Source organism: Uloborus diversus, chromosome 3 (assembly GCF_026930045.1).
Source record: "Uloborus diversus isolate 005 chromosome 3, Udiv.v.3.1, whole genome shotgun sequence".
NCBI lineage: Eukaryota > Metazoa > Arthropoda > Arachnida > Araneae > Uloboridae > Uloborus > Uloborus diversus.
Genome location: NC_072733.1, coordinates 96,858,462 through 96,885,052, shown reverse-complemented (window position 1 = coordinate 96,885,052; position 26,591 = coordinate 96,858,462). Strand labels below are relative to the sequence as shown.

Here is a 26,591-nt window from a genome sequence, read left to right as displayed (position 1 = left end):
ATGGTGTACTGCTTTTAATTGCTGCCATTGACAGCATGCCTGTACTACAGCCATATTACTGTATAACGGACGAATTACCCTTTCATTTTTCGGTCTGCGAACACAAACAAAATGTTAATGGACTAAAAACCTCCACAGGTTCTCTCGTACTGGGGTCTGTATAGGTCCATGAATTTCCTATACACAACCAAAGTATTACTGTATGGTGTGCTGTTGCTGAATTAGTAACTAAAAACATATACTCTATTGAAGAAAAGGACAGAATAGTAGGAATAACTTTTATTCGTTTCATGTGCTTCAAAACCCCAGTCGACAAGATTCAAAGAACTGGGAGAGAATGCCTGGGAGGGGGAGAGGGGTTTCTGTTTGTGATTCCAACAGTATTGGAGCGACTGGACTCAACAATGACGTCGATAAATATCTTACGATAAATTTTTCCTGGACACCTGATCTCATCACGAGGTGACATTCAATGACCAGCATGTTCCTCTGATTTCAATTCTTACGATTTCTTTCTCTGGGGATATTTGACGATCTTTCAACGCAAGGCGAGAATTCTTCAAGAACTCAGAGCTGCCACCTGTGGAAAAAAATCTCGACAATATCAACTGAATGGACGAACATACCGACGCCGCACCGCGCTGCAGAGTAATGTTAAAGAACAATGTTAAAAGTTATTAAGATTGTTTTTGTCACATTGCGCATGTAATGTATTTATCATTAAATAGCACAACATGATTTGTTTTACTTTATGTGCACTATGGTACTTTTTTTCACAACTGCAAGTGCAACTTTGTTCCTGGATTTACCATATTTAATGTCTAATGTGATTTCTGCATTTTTTATCCGACAGACCCCAAGCTAATTGTTCTGTTATTCTGTAGTGCATTTTTGTGAATAACGAAACTCAGTTTACCACCATTCTAACTGTGTAGAATCTGTGGCAGAATTTTCTCAAGAATTCAGTTGAAGTTAGAGATTCATTGTTGTGAGATATGCAATAAATCTAGCGGTACAACAATCGACAGTTATAGACATCGTTACTAAAACATTATATATATATATATATATATATATACACACAGGGTATCCCAAAAGGTCGTTTACAAACTTAACATGCTGGTCAAATTTGCCACAGCGACTGCGCATGCGCGCGGACTAGAATCTTAAAACAGAAAGCCCAATGATCTATGTTCGTTTATATTTAAGCATAGAAACAAATTAATGAATAAGATTAGAATACAGTCCCCCCCCCCCCCCCTAGTTTTGTTGATACGAAATTTCCTTCCTTCCTGTTTTTCAGTTTTGATATATTTCAGGAGGAAGAAATTTTAAATATCAGTGAAACTGGGGTTAAACATTAGAATATTTTGCGTGACATATTATATGAAACTGTACGTATATGAATACGATACATCTTAACTTTATAATTGAAAGCGAAAAATAGCACTTATTTGTTGGTTTGCTTATTTTCTAAATTAATGCCTTTTTCACAAACATAACACATTATGAATGGAAAATATATGAAATATGTGTGTGGATATCCGTGTTTTTCAGTAATTTGTTAACAGACAAAGTTTTTGCAAATAATTTAAGCAAGACTTTTAAAATGAGGTAAGTTCGCGTTCATGCGCAGTCGCTGTGACAAATTTGTGATATCCGCAATGTGGCAAATTTGTCATATTTACGATTTGACGTCGAGTACAGTTGCATACATACCCCTTCCCCCCTGTAACAGCCACCCGGTGAGCTGTGATAATGATTTTTTGTATACATATTCTTGGGGGCCCATTGAGGCCATCTTCAAAATTTCAAACCCCCAGGGACATCATGGACTGGAGTAAATAAAGTTTGAAAATCGCTACACCTCCCCCCCCCTCCTAACGCTGAAGCGTAAGCGAATCAAGTGTGGCCATCAGAGCCGGCCTTAGCACATGCGGGGCCCGATTAGAGAAATCTGGCGGGGGCCCCCTTACAGATTGGTCGTACAAATTCGAGAAGTGCTGACCGATTTTTTTTTTTTTTTTTTTTAATTCAGGCAAGGATTCGAAACTTCCGCAATTATCCGTCTTCCTTCAAATTTCTATATCACGTTCGATTTTTACTTTTTTTATTTCTTAAGAAACGAATGAATGAATGGCCACAAAAATAAGCGTACATTTAAAAAACGTAAGAAAAGTAGCTCTGAGAATCTTTATGCCCAATCACATGCGGTTGGTGCACGAGAAAATTTGGGTGTCAGAAGAAGTGTGGGACTGAGGGAATAACTTCCCAGATGCTGATTTTTTCTTCCATTTTTTTGTAAAATTGGACGATATTATGGGAATTTAACATGACTGATTAAATAAACTTCAAAAAATGTGGAATATTGTCTCCAAAACCGGTACGGATGGTCGCCGTAGACTTCTCTCTTCCAATTCTTAGTTCGCTTATTGTGAAATAACTTGATAAAAGTCCATTCAGTTGGAGTTTTTAATTTTTATTTTCATGGAATAAATCAACCCACCCAGTAAAAAATCATTTTTCTATCGATTATTATTGTGCAACTTTGAGAAATGAGAACCCTTTCACCGTTGGAAGTAAGCGGGTAGCGCAATTTATATCTTAGGACAGAAAAGGAAAATGCACCAAAATGTATCTGTCCTAAAAAAAGTAATTTTCGACCACAAGCAAAAGACCAGACGTCTTTGGGGTGTCAGAAGTGGAACGGAATTGCAGGGAACGAGGGAGCTCTCCTTGGAAATTTTTCGAAATTGAAGTTTAAAAAGGCAGTTTTGATACGGAGATGAGGTTTGAGTGGGGGGGGGGGGAGAGAAGAGGGACGTTAGAGGTCAGATAAAACACCCACATTCCCTGGAAGAGTCTTCAAAGCTGACGTCTAAAATCGCCACTTTGGACAATTTTATATAAACTGAAGGGAAAGGGGAAGAGGCGGAGGTTCCCCGCCTACCAAATTTTATTTTAAAATTTAAGATAAGTTTAGATTAATTTTGGTAACGATAGGGAATTGGGGGCTCCTCTCAGAAATTTTTGTCCCCATTAGATGATGTTTGATGAAAATGGAAAAGAAAGGAATTTAGTGATCTCCTACGGAAAACTTTCAAAATAGAGGGTTTTATGACGCAAAAAAAAAACTCAGTTTTATACCCTGTTTGGTAACGATAGGGGAAACGGGAGAAGTTTCCTCCCGGAATTTTTTCCGATACTGAAATGAATTTTATGCTATCCATTTGAAGGAAGGGTTCGAGTGTTTTCTTGTGGTAGTATTTTCTAAAAGGGAAATTTTAAGCTATTCTGCTGATGCTAAAGAAAGGGGTCATTAGATAGTAAAAATGTTTCATGAAATATTTCGAAATTTGAATCTTAAAAACACTATTTTAGGCTACCTTTAGAGCCGATAGAAGAGAAGAAGGAAATTTATGAATCTCTTCCTTCCTTGGAAATCCTTTAAAATTGAAAACTGAATGATGTAATTTTAGTCAGTTTTTTGTGATAACGTTGAGGTAAGGGTGAGCGTTTGAGTAACCTTCTCCTGAACTTTTTGAAATAAAGGTCTTAAACACGCATCTTCAGTCACGTTAAGAGAAATGTCAGGGTTTGGTTGGCTCCAAGTAATTTTTTTACCTTGAATATTTAAAAATCAAATTCCATTCTATATGTATAAACGTTAGAAGAAGAATGGCAATTTGCTTTCTTTAGAATTGTTAAAGAGATGTTTTCCGCTTATTAAATACGCAGTATTTGAAGTTTATCATTTATTTATTTATTTTTCAGATTTGCACTTACGTTGGTGTTAATTGTGTAGTAAAAAAATTGGCATTGCTGCTAAGTTTTAAGATTTTTTTTATCAATACTAATTAAGAAAGTAAAAAAATAATAAAAGTAGATATATAAATGAAATTAAAAAGATAGTTTTGGAAATTCCTGAAATGTCGGAGTTTCATGTAAATTTCCGCATTGACCATGTAATACGAGTAGATCCTGGGATAGGGGTCCTTGACCCTTACGTTATTGCGGACTGCTAAATTTCATTAAAAATTTGTACTTTGGTTCCCCACTACCTAGTTCCTTTCTCTTGATCGGAAGTTATAGGATACAGCAGATACCGCCTTAGATATGGATTTAAAATTTTTTAGCTGGCTATATGTTTTATTTTTTTCTTCAGGAAATTTATTTGAGACTAGTAGTTTTGAACTTAATAGGGATGCTAAAAGCTTCAGGAAATTCCCCCTATACTACCTTAATTGCCCTGAAAGTAGCTCCATACCCGCCAGATTAAATATCAGTTAAGCATATTATGATTAATATCAGTTAAGTCCATTTGAATCTTATATTTCCTTCATTTTCTTTTGTGAGGAAAAAAAATATTTTTTTAGAGCGGGGCCCCTGCTGGCGCGGGGCCCCATTGGGATCTTTTGCTCTAATCGGCTTAAGGCCGGCTCTGGTGGCCATGTACATAGATCTTCTGACACATTTAAAATAGGGAATTTAAAGCAAGTAAGTGCTCCAGTAGTCGGCTAGTCTCCGGTGGTTGGCTACAAGGACATAAAACTACTTATAAATAGTATATGTATAACTCAAAATCAGATTTGATTCATTCCCACACATTCATTTACTTACTCCCAATTATCATTCAATAACAGTTAAGTTCATCAAATAGTAATTAAAATAAAGTATCGAAATACAGCGACAACTTAGCAGTGTTGAGTAAAAATTCCATTTCTAACGTGTTATTTCTTCAAAAAAAAAAGTGTAAATTATCTGCCTTATCTTTTTTTTTTTGACAAATATAGTCATTTCTTCATTTTATTGCTTCTAATGCTGATTTTAATTCAGAATTCTCGAAAACAGGTGCTGTAAATTCAGTCCATCGTTGCGTTTAGAAAAATAAGTTCTAATACTCAACATGTCATTACCAAATGGCGATTTATCGTTTTTCTTATCAAACTATCATACGTTGATGAAATTGATAAAACAAATGATTCGATTTCAATTAGTATTCACATTCGGCAATAAACATTCTAATTGTAAGGTATTAAGCTACGATACTACAATAGTTCGGTTAGCTCAAGTTATTTCAATGAGTTAAACCTGTGGTTTTTCTTTCTGTTGCTCAATATGCTCAACTATTTGCTTCACTAAAGGTTCAAGAAGCCTGTATTTTATTAAGGTTAATTATTTCAAATGTTGGTACCACTACTTATTCCTGCTTCTATTACGAAAAATTTAATTTCTTGGGTTTTCTGTTCTAGGAAATCAATATTTATTGCTTGTTTGATATCTATTGCTTATTGTTAAAATAATGCTGACTTTTTTCAAAATTGCATTACGTAGCTGCAAATTCCATCTCAGTTTATTCATCGCTTACTAATATTCTTGTTGAAATCTGTAATATTATCTTCATGACACGCCCCATTTCACAATTTCAATATACCTACATACAGACCCGTCATTTGGGCAATCGCGGGAAGGGGGGGGGGGCAATCGACCTCTCAGGGTTTTTAAAAAAATAATGCAATTATATATTTTGATGTTTTTTTCCTATAAAATGCATTCAATTCAAATCCTATGAACTTTTCCCACCAAAAAACTTTGAAAATACGGACGAGCTTACATAATTCATCTAACTCTAGTTTGTTCACAACGAAGTACCATAGATTTTTATAAATTTTGTTTTACATTGCTTGACAATTGCTAAGGAACAAGTGATTTATGCAAATTTGTACCTCAACCACCCGGCCAATGGAAATAAATTCAAGTTCAGATGGCGTGGTAGACCAAGACTCGTTATCTGTATAAAAGACAGTGCATACACGCTCAAAATTCGTACGAAAATTTACGCTGTTTGCTTTTTAACAAAAATACTGCTGGATGTTAAAAAAGGTTTTTCTCTGAAATTCTGTTTGGTTCTTGAAATACTTAAGAGTAAAATGTCAGCAAGACATCATTTGAGTATCTACGATCGTGGACGAGCGGTTGGACGACTGGAAGCAGGTCAATGTGTCACCACTGTGGCTGATGCAATGGGTGTATCAAAAAGTGCCATCTCCCGATTAAAGACGGCAGCTGAAGGTGGAAATGTTTTGCAAAAGCATGCCGGGGGGTCGTGGTAGGAGCACCACACCTTCAGAGGATCGTTATGTAGCCCTCGTGGCAAAAAGGAACAGAAATTTCATTCTTGGACAGATAGCTGCAAATCTAACCCAGGTCAAAATTCATGCTAGAAATTGTTTGCTTTATAGCATCACATGCTAATTTCTAGCAAGAAAAACTAGCATAAACTAGCAAAAATCTTTGCTTTTTCTAGCAAACTTACTAGCATGCCATGCAGTGTTTTGGAACACTTTTCATGCTTTAAAGCATACCAATTCTAGCTTGTGTTGCTTTTATTGTTTGCTTTTCTAGCAAGATTTCTACCACAGGGTGCTTTATTTATAAGCTAGTCTAGCAAGATTTCTAGCATCTGTTGCTTTTTATTTTTTGCTTTTATAGCAAGATTTCTAGCATCTGTTGCTTTTTATTTTTGCTTTTGTAGCAAGATTTCTAGCATATGTTGCTTTTATTTTTTTGCTTTTATAGCAAGATTTCTAGCATCTGTTGCTTTTTATTTTTGCTTTTGTAGCAAGATTTCTAGCATCTGTTGCTTTTTATTTTTTGCTTTTATAGCAAGATTTCTAGCATCTGTTGCTTTATTTTTAAGCTAGACTAGCAAGATTTCTAGCATCTGTTGCTTTTTATTTTTGCTTTTCTAGCAAGATTTCTAGCATACGTTGCTTTTATTTTTTGACTTTTGTAGCAAGATTTCTAGCATACGTTGCTTTTTTCTCCTGCTTGCAAAGCAAGATTTCTAGCACATGCTGCTTTTATTTTTTGCTTTTATAGCAAGATTTCTAGCACACACTGCTTTTATTTGTTGCTAGTCTACCATAGTTTCTACCATCTGTTGCTTTTCTAGCTTGATTTCTACCTTTTGTCTTGCTTTAATTTCTGCTACTCCAGCTACCTTCTTACCACCCACTGTTGGTTTAATTTTTCACTTTTATAGCATTAAACAAGTGTCTTTCACCGAGGTTATTATAAAATTCATTTCAGACTTATATAATAAATTACTAACCTCTCCAGTGCTAAATAAAAATGGCATGCAATAAATAGGAAAATAAAAGTACAAAGAACACTTAAAATCAAATTTATTCAATTAAACTTTATTGTAACGCAGATTCTGAATTTTATCGGATAAATATTTGTTCCTTCTCTTCATCTCGGTCTCAATTCCAGAGGAGTCCTTCCCTCTTTTCAGTAGATATTTTCTCATTTTGCTCTAAAAAAAAAAAAAAAAAAAAAAAAAAAGAATGAACAAATAACAAAACAAATAAAATAAAGCAATAAAGGATTTCTAACGTAGCACTTTGAAACGCCTCAAACTAATGCAGAACATTACACTGCAGTGAGACATATTTTGAACCCACATCATATATAGTGCAACTTAAAAGAAGTTACAATATTTATAGCCCATAAACAAAATGAGCATTAACTTCACATCTTATCGAGAACTTAGAATTTTCTGCAAGGCATTAATTTTTGCTAGCCAGTCATAATCCAAAGATTTAAGTTTTGGACGTATTTCAACTGTTTGTATATGATCAACTTTTGGTTCTGTTCAAATGAAATTGGCAAAATCACAATATCTTCCTTTTGTGAAATCTACAACCTGCAAAAATAAGTGCTTTTCACTACCTTTGAACAAAAGTGTACACACAAAATAGCCTAAAATGGTAAAAAATCACTCTAAGACAACTGGCGTATTTTCTCAGAACACCAAGAACTTGAAATGCAGGGCTAGAAAAGCATTTACAATTTTACATGCCCAGCCAGGCATGTTTATACATGCTGGAATGAAATTTGTACATACCCAGTTTTTTCTTTTGTATATGAATAAAAACATTTGAATGTGTCGTATAGCATTAATCAGACAAAAAAATAATTTAATAGCTTTATATGATGACTAATGATTTTTATTTGTCCAAATATGATTTTAGCGGTACCATTTGCAATCGATTTTGAGCTACAGTAACTTTTCAATAAAATATGAAATAATCAAGTTTTAGAAGAAATTTTTGATCAAAAACTACAAAGATTCATGCCACACCGAAAATTTTACATGCCCTGGATATGTCATTAGGGGGCAGATACAGAATTAAATTTTGGAAGGGGCCCGAAAATTGAATAGTGTATAGACCCTGCATACAATGTTTCACACCAAAAATTTCATGACTTGAATTTAAAGGTTTCTTTTAGGATCACTTAAGCCTTTTATCTACTTTTAGGTACAAAAATATATGTATTAATATGCTTTGAATGTGGATGTAAAATATCTTTGAAATTTCACACAAAGTAAATACTAAACCCAATATAATATTACAGAGATGCTATAAAATGAACAAATTTCATGAGGACATTATCATAATATGGTTATCACACTGACTGCAAGGTTATTAAATAAACCCACACCTTATTTGAGTTTAAACTTCCAAATACACCCAAAAATTTATACATGCAGGGTGAGTCGAAACTCTCGAGCAAAACTTTAAGGGGTACAGAGGGGAGGATAAAAAGCATGAATCACGTAGGAAGCTATGGTCGCACAAGGCTGATGAGCTGTATCCACACAAAGCTGGAAAAACTGATGGAAGCAAAACCGGTAAAATTCACACACACACACATTACATAAAGAAGATTTTACACAACACTTTAGCTTTCAAGAAAGGTTTAAAGTAGTTGGCTGAAATTTATAGCCTATAGCTGTAATACATGTGTGGCAATAACAAAGCACTTAATATCGCACTAACAAGCCATTTTTAATAAACTTTTATTATTGCTGCTCTTTTGTTGGGACAGCACATATTAGATACTACAGGTCATAACTTCTAACTACTTGCAGATCCCACAAGGGTGGAGGGGCACTAAAAGTGCCAGCAGCCCCTAATGGCACAGAAAACCAGTAGGCGGTTAGGGGTCCTGCTGATTTTTTGCAGGGGGCCTCAAAATTTATAGATCACGGCCTGGCTCTAAACCTTTTTTTAAAATCAAAACTCTTACGTAAAATTTTCTTTGTGTAATAAACTTGAGACTCCTTTTGCATCCATCAGTTTCTAGCTCTGTGTGCATGTAGCGTGTCAGCATTGCACTTGTGACCATATGTTGAATAAGATTCTTACTCTTTACCCTCCCATCTGACCTGCCTTAAAGTTTTGCCCAAGAGAGTTGACTCACCTAGTATGCACCAAAGGAGGCAGAATTAACGTGGAGGATTGGGTTTGGTCATAAGTCCTTACCTGTACATAAACTACCATTTAAATGTGCCCCTCCAGACAGACATGCAAGTTGGAAAAATATTATACAAATGAAGAAAAATGCCACAAAAGTTATTGAACTAAAACTGTACTGGTGGGAAACATACAAATTTCAACTAGTATTAAAATATATTATTACATTAAGTTGGCTATTAAGAGAAGTTGAATACCTAACATGATATCTTGAAGTAAATTTTAAAAAAGTATAATGGCAAATATTATATTCTTGAAGTATAATTGAAAAAATTTTAAAGAAAATACAATACTACTAAGTATCACAGCACTTGTTAATACTTAAATAAAATGCAGTGACGATCAATCAGTTTCGCAAAATATCTACGTGGGGTTTAACCCTTCACACATCACGTGTACACTAGAGATGCAACGAATATTCGGCCGCGGCCGAATATTCGGCCTATCAGCCGAATATTCGGCTTCGGCCGAATACCTAGTTTACTATTCGGCCTTGGCCGAATACTTGAAAAAAAGCTTGTTTGTCACTTTTTCGTTGAAAATTTTACATCTTTAAATTTGTATTCATCATGTTTGTTGAATATTTTCAATGGAGTCAGCCTCTAGCACATTGTCAGGTTCATTATCCAGTGCATTGTCATATTTAATGGTGGACATTAATGAATGGTTACTAAGATATATCTACAAAATTACCTCTGAAAAAAACCACACAAAATAGTTTTCCCCTGACATATTAGGAAGGGTTGATACTTCTTATTAAAGTAATTATAATGTACTGATAAACCATACTTTAAGAATAACTTAAATAAAAAGACTCAAAAAACTTTTATTTTTCTTATTCTTTAAAATACAAAATTTCGTCCAGACATAAACTATTAAGATTCCTTTTACAACATTTTGAAAACCACCTTTGTAATGTCTGCAGTAGTATGATATGTCCAGGTTCAAACCAGATTTTTAATTAGCCGCAAGGGAAAAAAGGGACCTGAAGTCTAAAACTACTAGTACTTTGTATAATAGCTAAACTTAATACATAAAAATTAAAAAAGTCTTTTAATCCACTTTTATATACTAATCCAACTAAAACATTAAAAATATATATACAGTGTGACAATGCTATTTTTCAAGTAATAGATTATGAATGAGAAAAAAAAAGTAATTGTAAATAATAAATTTTCATTTTGAATAACATAGAGCAATTGGTTCATTAGCAGTAAATATTGCATATGCATAATCCTGATCCTGACACTGCAATAAGTTTTTTTTTTTTTTTCAAAGATAATGAAGTTCTGTTTCATATTAAAATAGGATATGATTGTTTAAAAATTAGATTCAATTGTTTTAACCAAATAATGAACATTTTTATAAAGCCTTCACAAGGGAAAAAGAAACATTGCATGATTATAGAGAGACAAAATCATTATTTTAAAAATAAAAATTTAAATCAAGGGACCAAGAATAGGTGTAATGGTCAATTGTGAATGTGATATTTACAAAATAAAGGAAATAAGACTTATCAAATTTTAAAATACAACTAACTAAAGGATTCAGAAATTTTGGTATAAACATATTTTGGGAAAAAATATCAATACAAAAACAGAAGTACACTGATTTATAAACACCATATGAAAAATTACATTTCAGCTAAATAAAAAAAAATTATGATTGCAAAAGTGGAACTGTTTTTTTTGGATGTTTTAGAACAAACGAAAATAAAAAATTAAAAAATATTGCAAAAATATTCAGTGTCGTGAAACTTTACGAAATCTCAAAATGCATCATTATTTTAATTAGAAAGGCAGAGAGAAAAATAAAAATCATTTAGAGTACAAGTATTTCTAATCTAACCTAGTATTCTATCACTTAAAAATGGAATTTTTTGCACTAAACAAAAAAAAAAGGGGGGGGGGGTGAAAACTGCCCCTCTTGGCATTAAGCAATAACTATTAGTGTAGATTAGCTTCTTCAAAAATAATTGAATGGACACAACAACTAGAGATAGAGAAGTGGTTAAAATGATAAACATAAATATTACACAATTACTTAGAAAAAAGAAATGCGGGAAAAAATGAATTGAAATTTGAAAAAAATAATTTTGGGGACTTGGGAACATATCATAATTTTATCATATGTTATCATAAAACAGTTACTTATTTTTATACGCACGCAAATTATGATGTAAGAACAATAATTTTTCAGCATTTTCAGGAGAAAGTCTATTTCTCTTTTTCTCATAAATGTTTCCAGCTTCTGAGAACAATCGTTCACTATAAACAGTACTTCCTGGTGCTGAAAGGTATTTCCTGGTTAACTGAGATAGATTAGGATAAGCTTCAGTGTTTTGCGCCCACCATTTTAAGGGACAGTCAGTTCTTCGCAAAAGTGGTTGGGAAAGATATCGGTCAATTTCATTTTGAGTGGAGGTTTCTTCCGGGGCTTCACTTAGTGGTTGCGTTGCAATTTCATTGAAACACGCCCACAAAGAATTTTGTGCTTCAGATGTTGGAAGGAATGAACTTGAAATATTTTTCTCCAGTAATTCAGCTGGTTTAGTGCTGGTACTTTTCATAATAGCTATAAGTTTTGACTTAACTTTAGTGTCTTTTGCTTCAATTTTGTTGAAAAAAAATAATTTAAATCTCGGATCTAACACTGTAGCAATGCAATAGTGTTCATTGTTTTGAATTGATGAAAATCTCTTCTCTAAACTTTGGCTAAGAGTATCCTTCATTGTACCAACTCCAGAAAAGTCGCTTAATTTATCCAAATATAATTTTAATGTTGTAAGTATTGGGATGACTTCAGAAATAAATGATTTTGATAGTGAAATTTGTTTTGTTATTTCTTCGAATGGTTTCAGAAGATGGAGCACCTTTTCCAAAACTGTCCACTGATTTGAACTTAAGTTGCTTATATCCCCAAATTTAGAGGCATATAGAGAAACTGCGTTTTTTTGATCTAATAATCTTTCCAGCATGTAATATGTGCTGTTCCATCGAGTAGACACGCTTTGTATTAGTTTTTTCTCAGGAACTTTTAACTCATTCGCTTGAATGCTTCTCAATCTTGAACATGCTAAGGGAGAATGACTGAAATGTTTAACAATCTTTTTTCCTTGAGCAATTAAATTGCTTATTGATCTTTGTGATGCTAAACCATCGCATACAGTCAAATGCAAGGAGTGTAAAAAGCAGGATTCATTTTTCAAGTTTGAAATACGTACTCCTTTCTTGATATTTGATCCTTCATCACGTAATACTATGTGGATTTTGTCATTCATTTTCCAATCGTCAACCACTGTTTTGACCATATCACAGATAGCTTCACCAGTATGGCTTCCCGGAAAATGCTTCGCTTCCAGGGCAGCGTGATGATAAATAAAATCCTTTGATATCCAGTGGGCAGTAAAGCTCATGAAACTTTCATTGCTGACAGAACTAGTCCAAATATCCGATGTTAGTGATATGAATTCTGCATCTGATATTAATGTTACAATTTTTTTTTTTGCAATCTTCATAAAGAGAAGGAATAACTTTCTGTTTAAAATATTCCCGGCTGGGAATTTTATACTGTGGCTGAGCTTTTTTCATTAAATTAATGAAGCCTTCATCTTCGACAAAACTAAATGGTTGATTGTCGCATGCTATCATTTCCGCAATTAAAGTGTGCAGTTCTACTGATCGGTTGTCATTAATGTCCCATTTTTTTTTCTTTTCAAAAAGTGAATCAATGGTTTCTTGCTTCCTTTTTACGCCTTGACTTGTACTGGGTGTAGATGTAGATGGTATATTTGCTTCCACAACTGCATCACAAGTTTGGTTTTTGCTTTTTTCATTATATTCTTCTGGATGCTTTTTAGCCAAATGGTTCATCAGTGAGCTTGTAGTTGCTTTTTTTCCAACTCCTCCTCTTGACAGAATATTTTTGCACAATTTACATCTTGCTTTTGTGCAATCATTTGGTATAGGTTCAAAAATGCTCCAAACAATACTTCTTTTATTGACAGAAAAATCCATTTTGCTTTCTTTGAACTCAGAACAGAATAAAATACTTGCTTAGAGCAACTAATATTACTGACCCTTATCAGTTAGAGCTATTCCACTCTTTTGAAAGGGGTTCTTATCAGTTAGAACTAGTCCACTCTTTTGAAAGGGGTTAGGGTAGTGACAGAACAACTATTGAGCCTATTGAAAGAACAGGTTTGTAAAGTAAAAAAAAATGTAATACCAGATTAAACCAAAACCTGGATCTGCACAGAGCTACTGCCTTCTTGCCATTTACAACCCTTATCAGTTAGAACCAGTCCATTAGTTAGAAGGGGTTAAGGGGGAAAGGATACAGAACAAGCTTTGGTAGGGAGTCAAAAGAACAGATTTTGAAAGTAAAAGAGGAATGTTGAAAAAGGAAGTTCTTATGAAAGGGAGGTAAAAAAGAAGCTTATTTGAATAGATTCTTTATTTTTTAGATTACCAGTTTAAAAAGAAAATTAAATAGGTTTACATAAGATGAATAGGATTGCTCTTAGTGCCTGCTATTAGTAATTATTCGGCCGAATATTGTTAAAGATAATACTAATGCTTTCAAAAAATAATTAATTCACTCCAAAACATTTTTTTTCTAGTGTGATATAGTATTTTAAGCTGTTTAATGCACACAAATGTGCTTTCAATACAAACTGTGGTTTGTTTTTAGACAAAAACAAGTTAACTATTCGGCGGCCGAATAGCCGAATATTCGGCCTTGACTATGGCCGAATATTCGGTATTCGGCCAAATTACTATTCGTTGCATCCCTAGTGTACACCACGCACATGTCGACACCAACCAACAGAAAGTTTTCAAATCTTATCCTTTCCAAGGGTAAGAAGCCCAAAGAATGAGTTCAGGCTCTGACTAAATATCAGAAAGTTGCAGGCGCCAACTTCTGCATTTTTTTAGCTTTAATTGTATCAATTTTTATATCTAAGCTAGAAAGTTGCCCGTTAAGGTATGATAGAGGTGAAAATTGCTTCTACTCGTCAACATTTGAACAAAGTCATTGCCTGTTTCGTGATATTTTGGTAGTTTTTACATTTGAAAGATATTATTTGATGTCTTATTTTGTTTATTTTGCGAAATATTTTAAATTGCAAAAAAACCGCTTCACTTGCTAAATAGAGTTTTAAAGTATCTGTAAATATAATTTAATGATTTGACAAAAAGTTTTAAGTTCCAAAGAAACTTTAATAGGTTTTTTTTTTCTTTGAAATGGTGTGTACGCATTTTATGCAAAGAAAAATTATCATTTTACATCAGAGGGAGAGCAGGCGTAAATTTTTTTTTATTCATTGGATTTCCATTAAATTTTTAGCACGGGCATCGCAGTGCGGGTACTGCTAGTTAGAAATAAAAGGAGAAAGTTAAAATTAAAAAAAGGACTAAAAGAGCTATTTTTCTGATTAGAAGTCCTGATTCCTGGAAAGAAAAAAAAAACTTATATTTAGTGGCAAATTTGCTAGTTTTTAAAATACATTTTGCAAAACTAATACCACTCTAAACATTTGAATGAAACATTTTTTGTCAATGAATGAAACAGGAAATACTCATGACAGTTGGGTTAGTTTTTCCACACACACACACACACGCACGCATGTATATAAAGGGAACAAAGAGGGGGGGGGGGGGGTTAGTTAGAGTTGATTTGATTGGATGGGATTCTCTCCTTCCCTCTAATTTAAAAAAAAAAAATATGAATGCAATTTTTGAAAGGGAATGGAAAAAAAACCCACTTAAACCAAAAAAACATTTTAAAAATTTTAACTTTAAAAAAATATATGATTTTGATTAGTAAAGTACAACTGCATTTTACTTTACAACTTGATGCATTGATTCAAATGAAAAAACTATTTAATTTTACAGTAGGAAATCTCAAGTTTAACTTGAACACACTGGAAAGATTCAAATTTGCTTAAGAGATATTAAAATTTTGCAGAAAAAAAACCTCTTAATGGACACAGAAATAGTTAAGTATTTGAAAAAGCCATAACTCCTTGCAAAACAGAAGGGGGAGGGATAAAAATGCAATTTTTTGAATTTAATCAAAAATGAAATGTTGGAGGTGTCTCTGACTACAGGTTCTGGACTTCAATTTTCGAAAAATATTTCTAATGAAGTAGAGGATTCAATAAATGCAAACATTTCTTTGGTGAACTGTTGGTAAAATTGGCTATTCATAAATTTTTTCTTTTCTTTTTAAGGAATACAGCTATGATGATTTTATCCAATGTCTGGAATACTGTTTATTTAAAAACAATAAAAAAAGAAAGTTTCTTATTGTTTTTCTTTTTTAAATCATTAACTTTTATGTAATATAATTCACAAATAAATGAGTAATGTAGTTTTTCCAGAAAAATTAGATTGAACTTTAATGTTTTAGTAGTAATTCTAATAAAATTAAGCTTCTAAATTTCTATAAATGGAATCTTTTCTTCGTAAGTTCATACTTGGATATATGGAGGTCCGGCTGTATTATATTATTATCAGTATTCAGCACACTGAGGTGTTTGGTAAATCCCTAGAAAATTGTATCAAAACATAGCTTTTTCTTTTTAGAAAAAAGGGGAATTTACGAGAATTCGAACGACACCAACTTGTTACAATACAAATGCCATAAAACAATAACTAATTCACTGCAGCTTAAGCTTGACAACAGAGATGTGGTTGATGAACTGGAAGCAATTAATTTTGTAGTATGTATGTTCGGTGAGCAAACAATTTCATTTGTTTGCTTTGGAATATTAAGGCTATCTAGTCACACTTGACAAATTTTTTTAGCAAACCATCATACAATAAGTGGTGTCTTAAGTTTGAAGTACGGGAATGTGGGGCAAAGTGTAAGAGTTAAAATAACTTACTTGTTGCAAATTGGAAATTTGTTTCAAAAATTACAGCACATAAAGAATCCCCCCCCCCCTTTTTTTTTATCAAGGGGCAAAGTGAAAAATAAAATATTTTTTGTCTGAAATATTTTCTATCTGATTATCAACACCATTTTGGGTTAAATAAATGATTAACTAAAATAATTAATAAAGAGATAGTGAAAGAATAAACAAAAAAATTATAGTAATTTGAATTTTTGGCATCTTGAATTTAAATTATGTTTTTTGCAATCACGAGAGTGTATGCGTGTGTTTGTGTGGACTCATGTGTGTGGGTGTGTGTGTGTGTATGTATGCATGCATGTGTGTGCGCGTGTTGTGTGTGTACCCGCATGTGTGTGTGTGTGTGTGTAGGCGTTCATGTGTGTGTGTGTATATAGGCATGTGTGTTTGTGTCAGTGTGCAGGCATGAGTGTGTGTAGGCGTGTGTGTGTAAGATATGGACGCAACCTGGAGACGGTTGCTTTAAACTAAAAGATAAATAAGAAATAAATACCTTTGTGCAGGGAAGTAAATAGTAATGAACAACGTTTTAATGCACAAAAATAGCAGACAACTGCATACCCGTGTTTTGGGTCTTTACATACAAAAGCTCACCACTTTACATTGAAAAAGAGTTCCTGTAACTCCAAAACACGTGTATGCAGTAACCCGATGATTTTGTTCATTAAAACTTTGTTCATTACTATTTAAAAGATAAATAATACAATGTATAGCTTGAGTAGAGCATTAATACTAATTCCGTGTAATTATATTTTCTTGAAAGTTTTATTTCCTAAATTAAAAGATCTTACTAAATATATTTTTTAATAACTTGTGTGTTATTTTAGAATATTCATTATTTTTAAAATTCAACACAAAGCCTAGCTAGTCTTTTTAAAAAATTACGCACGAAAACTGTCAAGAATTGCTAAGGAAAATTTAGGAAATAGCTACCCTTTAAAAGTCAAAATGATTAATCTTTAAATTAAGTAGTTACTAAGAAAAAAAATCTTAACATGTTTCGTAAATTATAAAACTCAAACCATTAAGTCATTGAAACATTCCATTTTGGCAGAAAACTGGTTGACTGAAAGAACTAAATTTTCAATTTTAATACAGTATTTTACTTGTGTACAGTACTTACATATTTTAAATGGTTACTGCATATCTAAATATCAACAATACAAATTTTTATTTTCCTTACCCCTTTCCTTATGATTCACTATAATGTGCAAGTGCCAAATCTCAGTTTGTCCGTACTAAAAAGCATAGGTGCACCGAATAACATATTTTACCCAATATCTAATATTATTTATTTTGTGATTTCAACATTTGTATTTTATACCAATTTAATGTAAGGAAGGTTAATCTATTTTTCCTTTTTTATGAAATAAAAATTAATTTTCATTTAACATCCTAAATGCATCTATATTTAGTGCAATTATAAATTTAAAAAAAAAACTGTTCTAGTAAAGGACTAATGGTTTATATTTATCTGCAATTCTTTTCGAATAATATTTGATGTAGCTAATATAATCATGGTAGTATGTTACATTATAAATAAAGGATCTTGCAATTACCTTACATACAAATACAAAACAAAGTTGCTAGCCGACTGTACATAATTATGTATATTCCGTATTATCCAAGTTTTTTTTTTCTTTTCTGCTTACTGTTTCATAGTTAATTGAATTTGAAAAAGTAAGATTAATTAAAATATCTGTAGCTCAGAGCTATAATACTGACATAAGTCCAAAAACTGTGATTTTCAGTTTATTAGTGTATTGTCATGTAGAATCTTATTCTGTATCGAGTCATGTGAATATAATTCTAAAAAAAACTTTGTAATTACTTACCAGGTGCATTCCATCTTTGACAACCATTTTAGCTGTCTCCTCACGATATTGTGAGTTACCTTGTTCTGACTCTCAGATATAGACATGTCATAAAAATTACGAAAAATTGAAAATAATAAAATTTGAAATTACCACCTGAGTGTTTTCTCTTACGTTAAAATTGTTTTGAATATGATAGCACATTTGAAACTCGTTAAAACAATATCAGAGGGACCTTTAAAACCATATTGTTTAAAGCAGATCATCTTATTTGGAAAATCATCAACAGTAGGACCGGGATTAGGGATCTCAAATGCAGTTTGTCCAAGCAGAAATTAATTTTAAGTGCTTTCTTATAAACCAGGTTTGACAGTATTAGACGGCAACAACTCAAACTAATTTTTAACTACGTTAAAACTTTCATTCATTATATGAAAAAATATGTTTACTAAGTGTTGAAAATAAATTTGCTACGCATTGCGTCACTGAATTATTAAAGTATTCAATCAAACCAAATATTCTGTTTGTCTGCCAAATATGCAGTATATTGAAAGATTAACCAACTATTCAGTGAATCCTAACTAAGAAGCGTCTTGACAAAAGTTAATTCTGTCCTGGATAAATTTCAATTTTAAGCTGTTGATTTTTGGTCTACGACGAAGCAAAAATATGTTCAGAAGTTAAATTTCAAAATTACTGGTAAATTATTATACATGAAGTAAACATATATAGAAGTTTCTAACTAAAGCTAATCTAAAACTTTTAAGAGTCTAACCTTATACTTCTTATAAAGTTGTACTGATGCTGCTGATGAACTGATGCATCTTAATCTTGCTTTAATTTGTTTTAATCATAAAATAAAATCAAGATTTTTAATGAATTTAAAAACGAAAAACTAAAAAAGAAATTTCTAGCAACGTGATTGAATATCCAATATAGGACTCTAATGCCTATATTAAGTAAAGGCAGCTTACATAACTACGTTATGGATTACAATAACTTTCTGATCCAAAATATGATTTAAAAAAAAATAGCATCGACACTTTTCAGTAAAATAGTGACACTTTTCAGTAAATAGCGCCGTACTACAAGATGAAACAAAACAACTCGTTAGATTGTCCGAACTCAAGGAAACAAACATTTTTGCTACAATGCTTTGCTTACAACGTAAAATAGTTTGATAAGATACTTGAGTTTGCATAAAAAACAATTACAAGCACAAACAAGTATTACAATATTAAGTTAAATTTCAAAAACATGTTTAAAAGAATACTTATCTCAGCGCAAATTTCCTCCTGTGCACAAAATAAACATGCTGGTTAGTGACTTAGTGTGGTGCGGCTCGGAATGTTGCCGTTGCCAATCACAGTTTGCTTTTCCAAATTTCCCGCCATGAAAGGTACACATTTTTTGCACTTTGCGCTTGCGTAATTTCATTAAAAAAATCTCTGCTTGTATACGTTGAAACGCTGTTCTATAAATGTGTGAAAATAACAAACCAATGAAAAAAAACACTGTGACAGTTCACTTTCCATGAGTTATATTCATTTTTTTAAAATTTTTCTCGTCAAAATTATTAGCACTAGAGTCCCTACAATTGGGACGCTCATTTAAATGCATTTTTGTTTTTCTATGCAATTATGTTCATTATTAAAGTTTTAATGCTTAACAAATATCAGAGGACTGGGAACTGTCCATTGCCTTCATAAACTATGCAATAGTATTACATCGGGGTCGAGAAAGAAACTGGGGATAAGCATCTGCCTTATAGGAGGTCATTTCGAATTTTTCAGGGTGGTGGGTGCAAAAAGTATGGTACTTGATGGAAATTACACCAGAAATAGCAAAAAATACGCTATATTATATGTAGATACATTAATTTCCCGTAGTCAAGGAGTGTGGGGCAGTTGACCCCTGAATGACAAGTCTACTGTTTGAGCAGGCAATCAGCGAGGCCTTATGAATTTATTTAGAAGTAACACTATTTGGGTCCCCCGCCAACCTTAATACAGAAGGCACACAGGTTTGAGGGCGCATAAAAAAATGAAGGCGCATACATGAAGGCATATAATAGAGCGCAAAAAAAAAAAAAAAAAAAAAAATCCCTCAGGAAGGGCAAAAAAAAAAAAAAAAAAAAATTGAATTTTTGGCATCTTGAATTCAAATTATGTTTTTCGCAATCACCAGCGTGTGTGTGTATGAATGCGCGTGTGCGTTTGTGTAGGCGCATGTGTGTGGGTGCGTGTGTGTGTGTATGCAAATGTGTGCGTGTTGCGTATGCAGTGCTGTGTGTGTACGCGCGCGTGTGTGTATGTAGGCATATGTGTTTGTGTCTGTGTGCAGGCATAAGTGTGTGTATGTGTAGCATAAAAGCTTATTAAGCTACGTAGCACTAAATGCTTTTGAACAAGCTCGAACAACAAATAAGCATATGATGCCTGTTAGACAGCTTGCTATGCTATTTCTGTGTATGCTAGCTGAATAGTATGTGATGCTTGCTAGCATAAAAAAGCTTAAAATAGCTTATTAAGCTACATAGCACTACATGCTTTTGAACAAGCTTGAACAGCAAATAAGCATATGATGCTTGTAGATAGCTTGCCATGCTATTACTGTGTATGCTAGCTGAATAGCATGTGATGCTTGCTAGCATAAAAAAGCTTAAAATAGCTTATTAAGCTGCGTAGCACTACATGCTTTTGAACAAGCTTGAACAGCAAATAAGCATATGATGCTTGTAGATAGCTTGCTATGCTATTACTGCGTATGCTAGCTGAATAGCATGTGATACTTGCTAGCATAAAAAAGCTTAAAATAGCTTATTAAGCTACGTAGCACTACATGCTTTTGAACAAGCTTGAACAGCAAATAAGCATATGATGCTTGTAGATAGCTTGCCATGCTATTACTGAGTATGCTAGCTGAATAGCATGTGATGCTTGCTAGCATAAAAAAGCATATCATAGCATGAATAACTAGCAGACAAAGCAAAAAATAGCAAAAGCTAGCATATTTCTGTTGCTAGTAATAGCATGAATTTTGACCTGGGAACAACCGCTACATGTACGCATGTTTCTGCAAGAACCATCTCACGGCGAGTAAATAATGTCAGTTTGTATGCACGGAAGCCCGTACGTTGCATCCAAGTTCAACCACGCCATCGTCGAGAGAGATTACGCTGGTGTAAGGAATATGTTGGTGGGATTATCAAAATTGGTCTAGAGTGATGTTCTCTGACGAATCTCGTTTCAGTGTGACAAGTGATTCTGGTCACCAACTACTGTGGAGAGAGCGTGGAACACTTTATGCACAAAATTTGTTTGCGAACGTGATCGGTACGGCCCAGGTGTCATGGTGTGGGCAGGCATCGTGCACAATGGCAGAACACAGCTTCACATTTTTGAATAAGAAAGCGATACGTCGCGAATGTATTGCAGAGATGTTATGCTGGACCATGTTCGTCTTTTTAGGGGGGCTGTCGGTCCAGATTTTCTTTTTACGGACGACGATACACGGCCACACTGGAGCATTGAAGTGTCAGACACACTGCAAAGTGAAAACATTCTCTGTATGCAGTGGCCTGCTTACTTTCCCGACTTAAATCCAATTGAACTTGCCTGGGAGGCTCTTGGCAGACGTGTTGCGCGAAGAACCGTCCCTCCCAGAACAGTACAAGAACTCAAATCCGCATTGAGAGAGGAGTGCGAAAACATCCCCCACGCACTCCTCAATAATTACTGAAAAGTATGGAAAACATATGTAAATTGTGCATCAGTGTCCCTGGTAATCATACATCATATTAAGGTACTCATGTCTCCATCATTCTGATCTAGATCACTTTTTTGGTGTTTTATGAAAATCATCGAAGCAGGATTTTTTTTTTTTTAAATTTTTACTTCATTAATGTAGTAATATCTGTATTATTTTGTACTAATAATAAAGGCACATCCTCCCTACTAACTATATATTTCGTTCTGTTTCTTTAATCATTATGTATTCTTAACTATTCCAAAAAACGTAATTATTCCTTAGCAATTGTCAAGCAGTGTAGATGCGACTTTTATTGCTAATCTTTTACGTAAACGGACTTTTAATTACATTGTTTTGTAATGAAGTTATACTTCCAAAACTACAATCTTAATTTTATGCTCCGTATGTTGTCCGTATGTTGAAGTTTCATTCTAATGAACATAGACCAGTCAAGTGTCAATCATATCTATCAATAAGTCGCTATCTTTATCGGTCATGAATTTTATTAGCTGTTTTGTTCAGTCTTTATGGTAACAGAAACAGTTGATACAGAAACTGTTTTGAACCAAGGGGGAAAGGGGGAGAGTCCAAATTTTCATGTTTTGTAGGTTTTCAAAACTCCCCCCTGCCCAAAAAAAAAAAAAACTATTTTAACCCTGGTCTTCTCCATTTATCAAATTTCTACTTTTGCAGATGTGATATCATTTTAGTTAGTGGTGTAGAACAGGAGTTCTCAAACTTTCAGGCTCTGCATCCCTTTGAAGACTGACATGAGGCCACGTCCCCTTCATATGTGGTTAACACATTTATAAGGGCACGTCCTCCCCCCCCCACAACGTGCTTAATACAAACAGTATAATAGAAACCTTTGTTTTAATTTCTCATCTGCTTAACGTTACGAAGTGTAATATTTTTTAAAAAGTTACGTGTACATAATATCAATGCAAAAAGATGTGATATCTCATCCACACATCCAAACCAAAAACCCTCAGCCTTAAAAAGTTATGATACCTAGTTTGCCCGCCAAGTTTCTCTGCCAAACTTATCATCCTCCCATTTCTCCTCTTTCATCACACCTACTTCCATTAGAACCTCATCCCCCCTTTAACTCCTCAGAAATATTAATAGACCCTTTAAATTGTTTATCCTGTTTGGCGGGAAGCATTTTAGTTTTCAAGGAAGGTTTAAAGCTGTTTTCGAAATTTGCTGCTTTTGGCTGTCATACACCTGTTGCAACGACAATGTAACGACCGTCGTAACAACGATCCATTCTGACAAGATTTCTCCGATCGCTGAGATGTCGTTGCAACGTGATTATGAGAGCTGGAGGGACGCAAATTTTAGCAACTTCTTTAAAATTTCCTTAAAAACTAGAATGTTGTGTGAAACCGTCTTTGTGTAATAGATATGCGGCATGTTGTGCATCCGTTAGTGTCTGACTTTGTGTGCATGTAGTGCGCCAGCATTGCGTTTGCGAACACATGTTCCTATGTAAATCTTGTTCATCATGATATGACAGACAAGCATGTTAAGTTTGTAAATAACCTTTTGGGATAGATACCTTGTATAGTGATAAGTGCATACAGATAGACACAAAAACATAGAGAGCTTAGATAACTATTTAGATAAAGACATCATATACATAATCTGGTGAAAGAATAAGTATATTTTTTCGGGAAATAGAGAAATTTTTGAATAAGAGTGAAATTGTGTGTGAGGATTCTCTTAAATCGTCAGATTCTTTTTAAAAGTAATTTTAAATTTCCTCTTTTAAATAAAAAAAAATCTTCCGTTCAACTTACAGAAGTGTGTTGTTTTCAGTAATGGGTTAAATCTAGTAAAGGAAGGTGGAAAATTTTAATATGACTGCTTGTTCATTTAGTTCAAATTATTGCAATATTTCGAACAACTGAAAAGTTTCTTACTAATAATAAATGCGACTAAGGTTGTTCCAGCTTGTCCAACAGCAACGAAGAATCTGCATAGAGCAAACATGATGAAAGAATTGGCGAAAGCTACTGCTATCCCAGCAATGAGGAGCACTGCTACATTCACCATAAAAGCAAAATGGCGCCCATATCTGAAGAAAACAAAACTTTACACTGTGATGCGTATAAGAAATAAAGAAATACCTTTGTGCGGAGAAGTAAATGGTAATCAACAACGGTTTGACGCACAAAACTAACAGATTACTGCATACACGCATTTCGAGATTTCAGGAACCTCTTTGATTGATTGATTGAGAATGTTAGGTGGTTTTTGCCTGTCCTACGAGAGGAGGCTTGTACCACGGCAGGAGAAAGAGGGGAAAAACTCGGGAGATGCACGGGCGGGGGAAAAAAAAAACTTCAAAAGCGATTGGAACAAGCGAGAAAGGTGCAGGAACGCACGGAATGGAAGAACAATTGACGCAAATACGAGAGATCACATGGGCGAGAGGAGCATTGGGGTATAAGATATTGAGGCGAGAAAAAAGGGAACGACGAAGGCTGGAGAGACAGGGACATTGAAGCAGGAAATGGTCAATTGTCTCGATTTGATTGCACAGGGGACAGAGTGGGGAGACGCTGCACTTGAAACGATGGAGAGTCTTGTTGACAGGGAGAGTCCCAGTTCGGAGTCTAGTGAGGAGAACTCCAAGTTTTCTGTTAGGGGTCCAGTTGATGTAGTCTTTGATGGATCCAAGGTAGAGTTTGTGGTTGAAGTACTTGCAGTTAATCCAGTCGCTGTTGATTTTGGACTTGAGTTCTTTTTTGTTCATGGTTATGATGTCTTCAGAGGCGATATCGTACGTGGAGCGGCTTAAAAAGGGCCCATTTCTAGCGAGGAGATCTGCTTTTTCGTTTACCGGAATACCAAGGTGGCTTGGGACCCAAATAATGGTAATAGATTTGACTTTGTGCAGGGCTTCAACAATTGCTTCGATGGCGTAAAAAATAGCTGAATGGGATTTCAGGTTGAACGAAGAGAGGGCACTTAGATTGAATTTGCTGTCAGAGAAAAGAACGTAATCTTCATAGCTATTGCCGAATTCAATGACAGCGAGGCAAATAGCTAGGGCTTCAGCTGTAAATATGGATGCATTATTATTAATGATGATCGCAGCGTTGATATTATGAGAAACGTTGATGGCAACGATACTGGTGAAGTTGTTATTCTTTGATCCGTCTGTGCTGAGGATGATTTTACCTTGAAGAAAATTAGTTTGATATTCAGAAAAGTATGAGCGTGCTATAGTCGAGTTGATATTCTTGTCTTGGAAAGGGAGGCCATCCGAGATAATGTAAAAATTATTAATGTTGATCAGGTCTTCTTTAAATCTTTTCTTTATTATTTTGTTATAATGAATATTATTGTCTCTGAGATAGTCGAAGAGGCGGGGAAAGATGTGGTGATTGTCTCTTTTGAAGCGGTTATCAATACTATGTTCTTTAGTTTTGTTCGAAATAGGAGACATCCAATCAAGGGAGAAATGATGGAGGGTATACTTAATGATCATTGAAGAACGTCTGTCGCTGATACGGTTTTCGTGAGCTTCATGGTAGAGGATAGGGAGAGGAGTCCAACGAGGGAGGCCAAGAGCCCATCGAAGAGCACTATTGTAGATCACTTCAATCTTATTGAGGCTGGAAATGCTAGCCGCGTCGTAGACGATAGAACTATAGTCTATTAATCCTCTAATGAGGCTATTTGCGATGGTAACAAGGTTCTTAGCATTGGTGCCGCTGTTATTATTAGCAATGATTTTGAGGTAGTTAAGGCGTTGGAAAGCTTTTTTCTGAAGATTAATGATGTGGCTGTTGAATAAAAAATTGTTTGTGAAAGTAACTCCAAGGAATTTCATGTTGGTGTCTCAGGGAATGACTTTCCCGTTGTAATGAAATTGGAAGTTGGGAGAATATCTTTTTCTAGAAAAATTCATGGCTACGCTTTTCTCCGGAGCAATTGTTAGTCTCTAATTCTGGGTCCACTGGGTAATATGGGAAAGGGTTTTTTTCGATTTTAAGCTTAGCATTCTCTGAAGTATCTGCTTGGGAAAAAATGATGATGTCGTCAGCGTAAATGAGAATTTTTGCTCCAAAAGGGATATCTTCGAAAATATCATGCATGTAGATCATGAAAAGCAGGGGTGCCAGAACGGATCCTTGGGCGACCCCAGAAGAGAGGGTGTGGGAGGAAGAGGTGGCTTCTCTCCACCGAACTTTGATTAACCTGGCTGAAAGGAATTTATTGATCCAACACGCTGTTTTACCGCTGATGCCGCATTTCAAAAGTTTCCATGATAGGCCGTCAATCCAGACGCTATCGTAAGCAGACTTAATATCGAGTTTGATGCAAAAAATAAACTTTTTGTTTCTGCGGGCTGTTTGGATGTCTTCTGAGAATTTAGTTAAAGCAGTGTTACAGTCACGAAAAGGGAGAAAACCAAGGTGATTACTGTGAAAAAGATTTTTGGAGATGGACCACGAAACAATGCGGCGGAGAATGAGACGTTCAAATAACTTGGCGGAAACAGAACCTAAGGCGATAGGTCTGTAAGAGGAGATGTCAGCAGCGGGTTTATTAGGTTTCTTTATCGGAATAATGATAGAAGTTTTCCAATTATCGGGGATGGTGACGTTGTCCCACATGGAGTTGAGGTGCTTTAGGAGGTTGGTTTTGATATTTTCGGGCATAAGTTTGAAGATTTTTGCGGGGATCCCATCTTCGCCGGGGGAGGTGTTCTTCATATGGTTGATAGCAATGTTCAGTTCTTGAATGCTGAAGTTTTTATCTAAATGGTGG

The 26,591-nt window shown here is 34.3% G+C and overlaps 1 protein-coding gene across 5 annotated transcripts in view; it reads right to left on the bottom strand.

Moving 5' to 3' along the window:
- LOC129218279 (organic cation transporter protein-like) overlaps positions 1-26,591 on the bottom strand; it is a 230,253-nt gene that overhangs the window by 44,360 nt on the left and 159,302 nt on the right. For 4 of the 5 annotated variants that reach the window (XM_054852512.1, XM_054852511.1, XM_054852510.1 and 1 more), the window contains one exon: positions 23,732-23,886. In XM_054852512.1, the coding sequence (XP_054708487.1) occupies positions 23,732-23,886 (155 nt within the window). The remainder of the gene's footprint in view (positions 1-23,731; positions 23,887-26,591) is intronic. The other variant, XM_054852514.1, reaches the window with a different exon arrangement.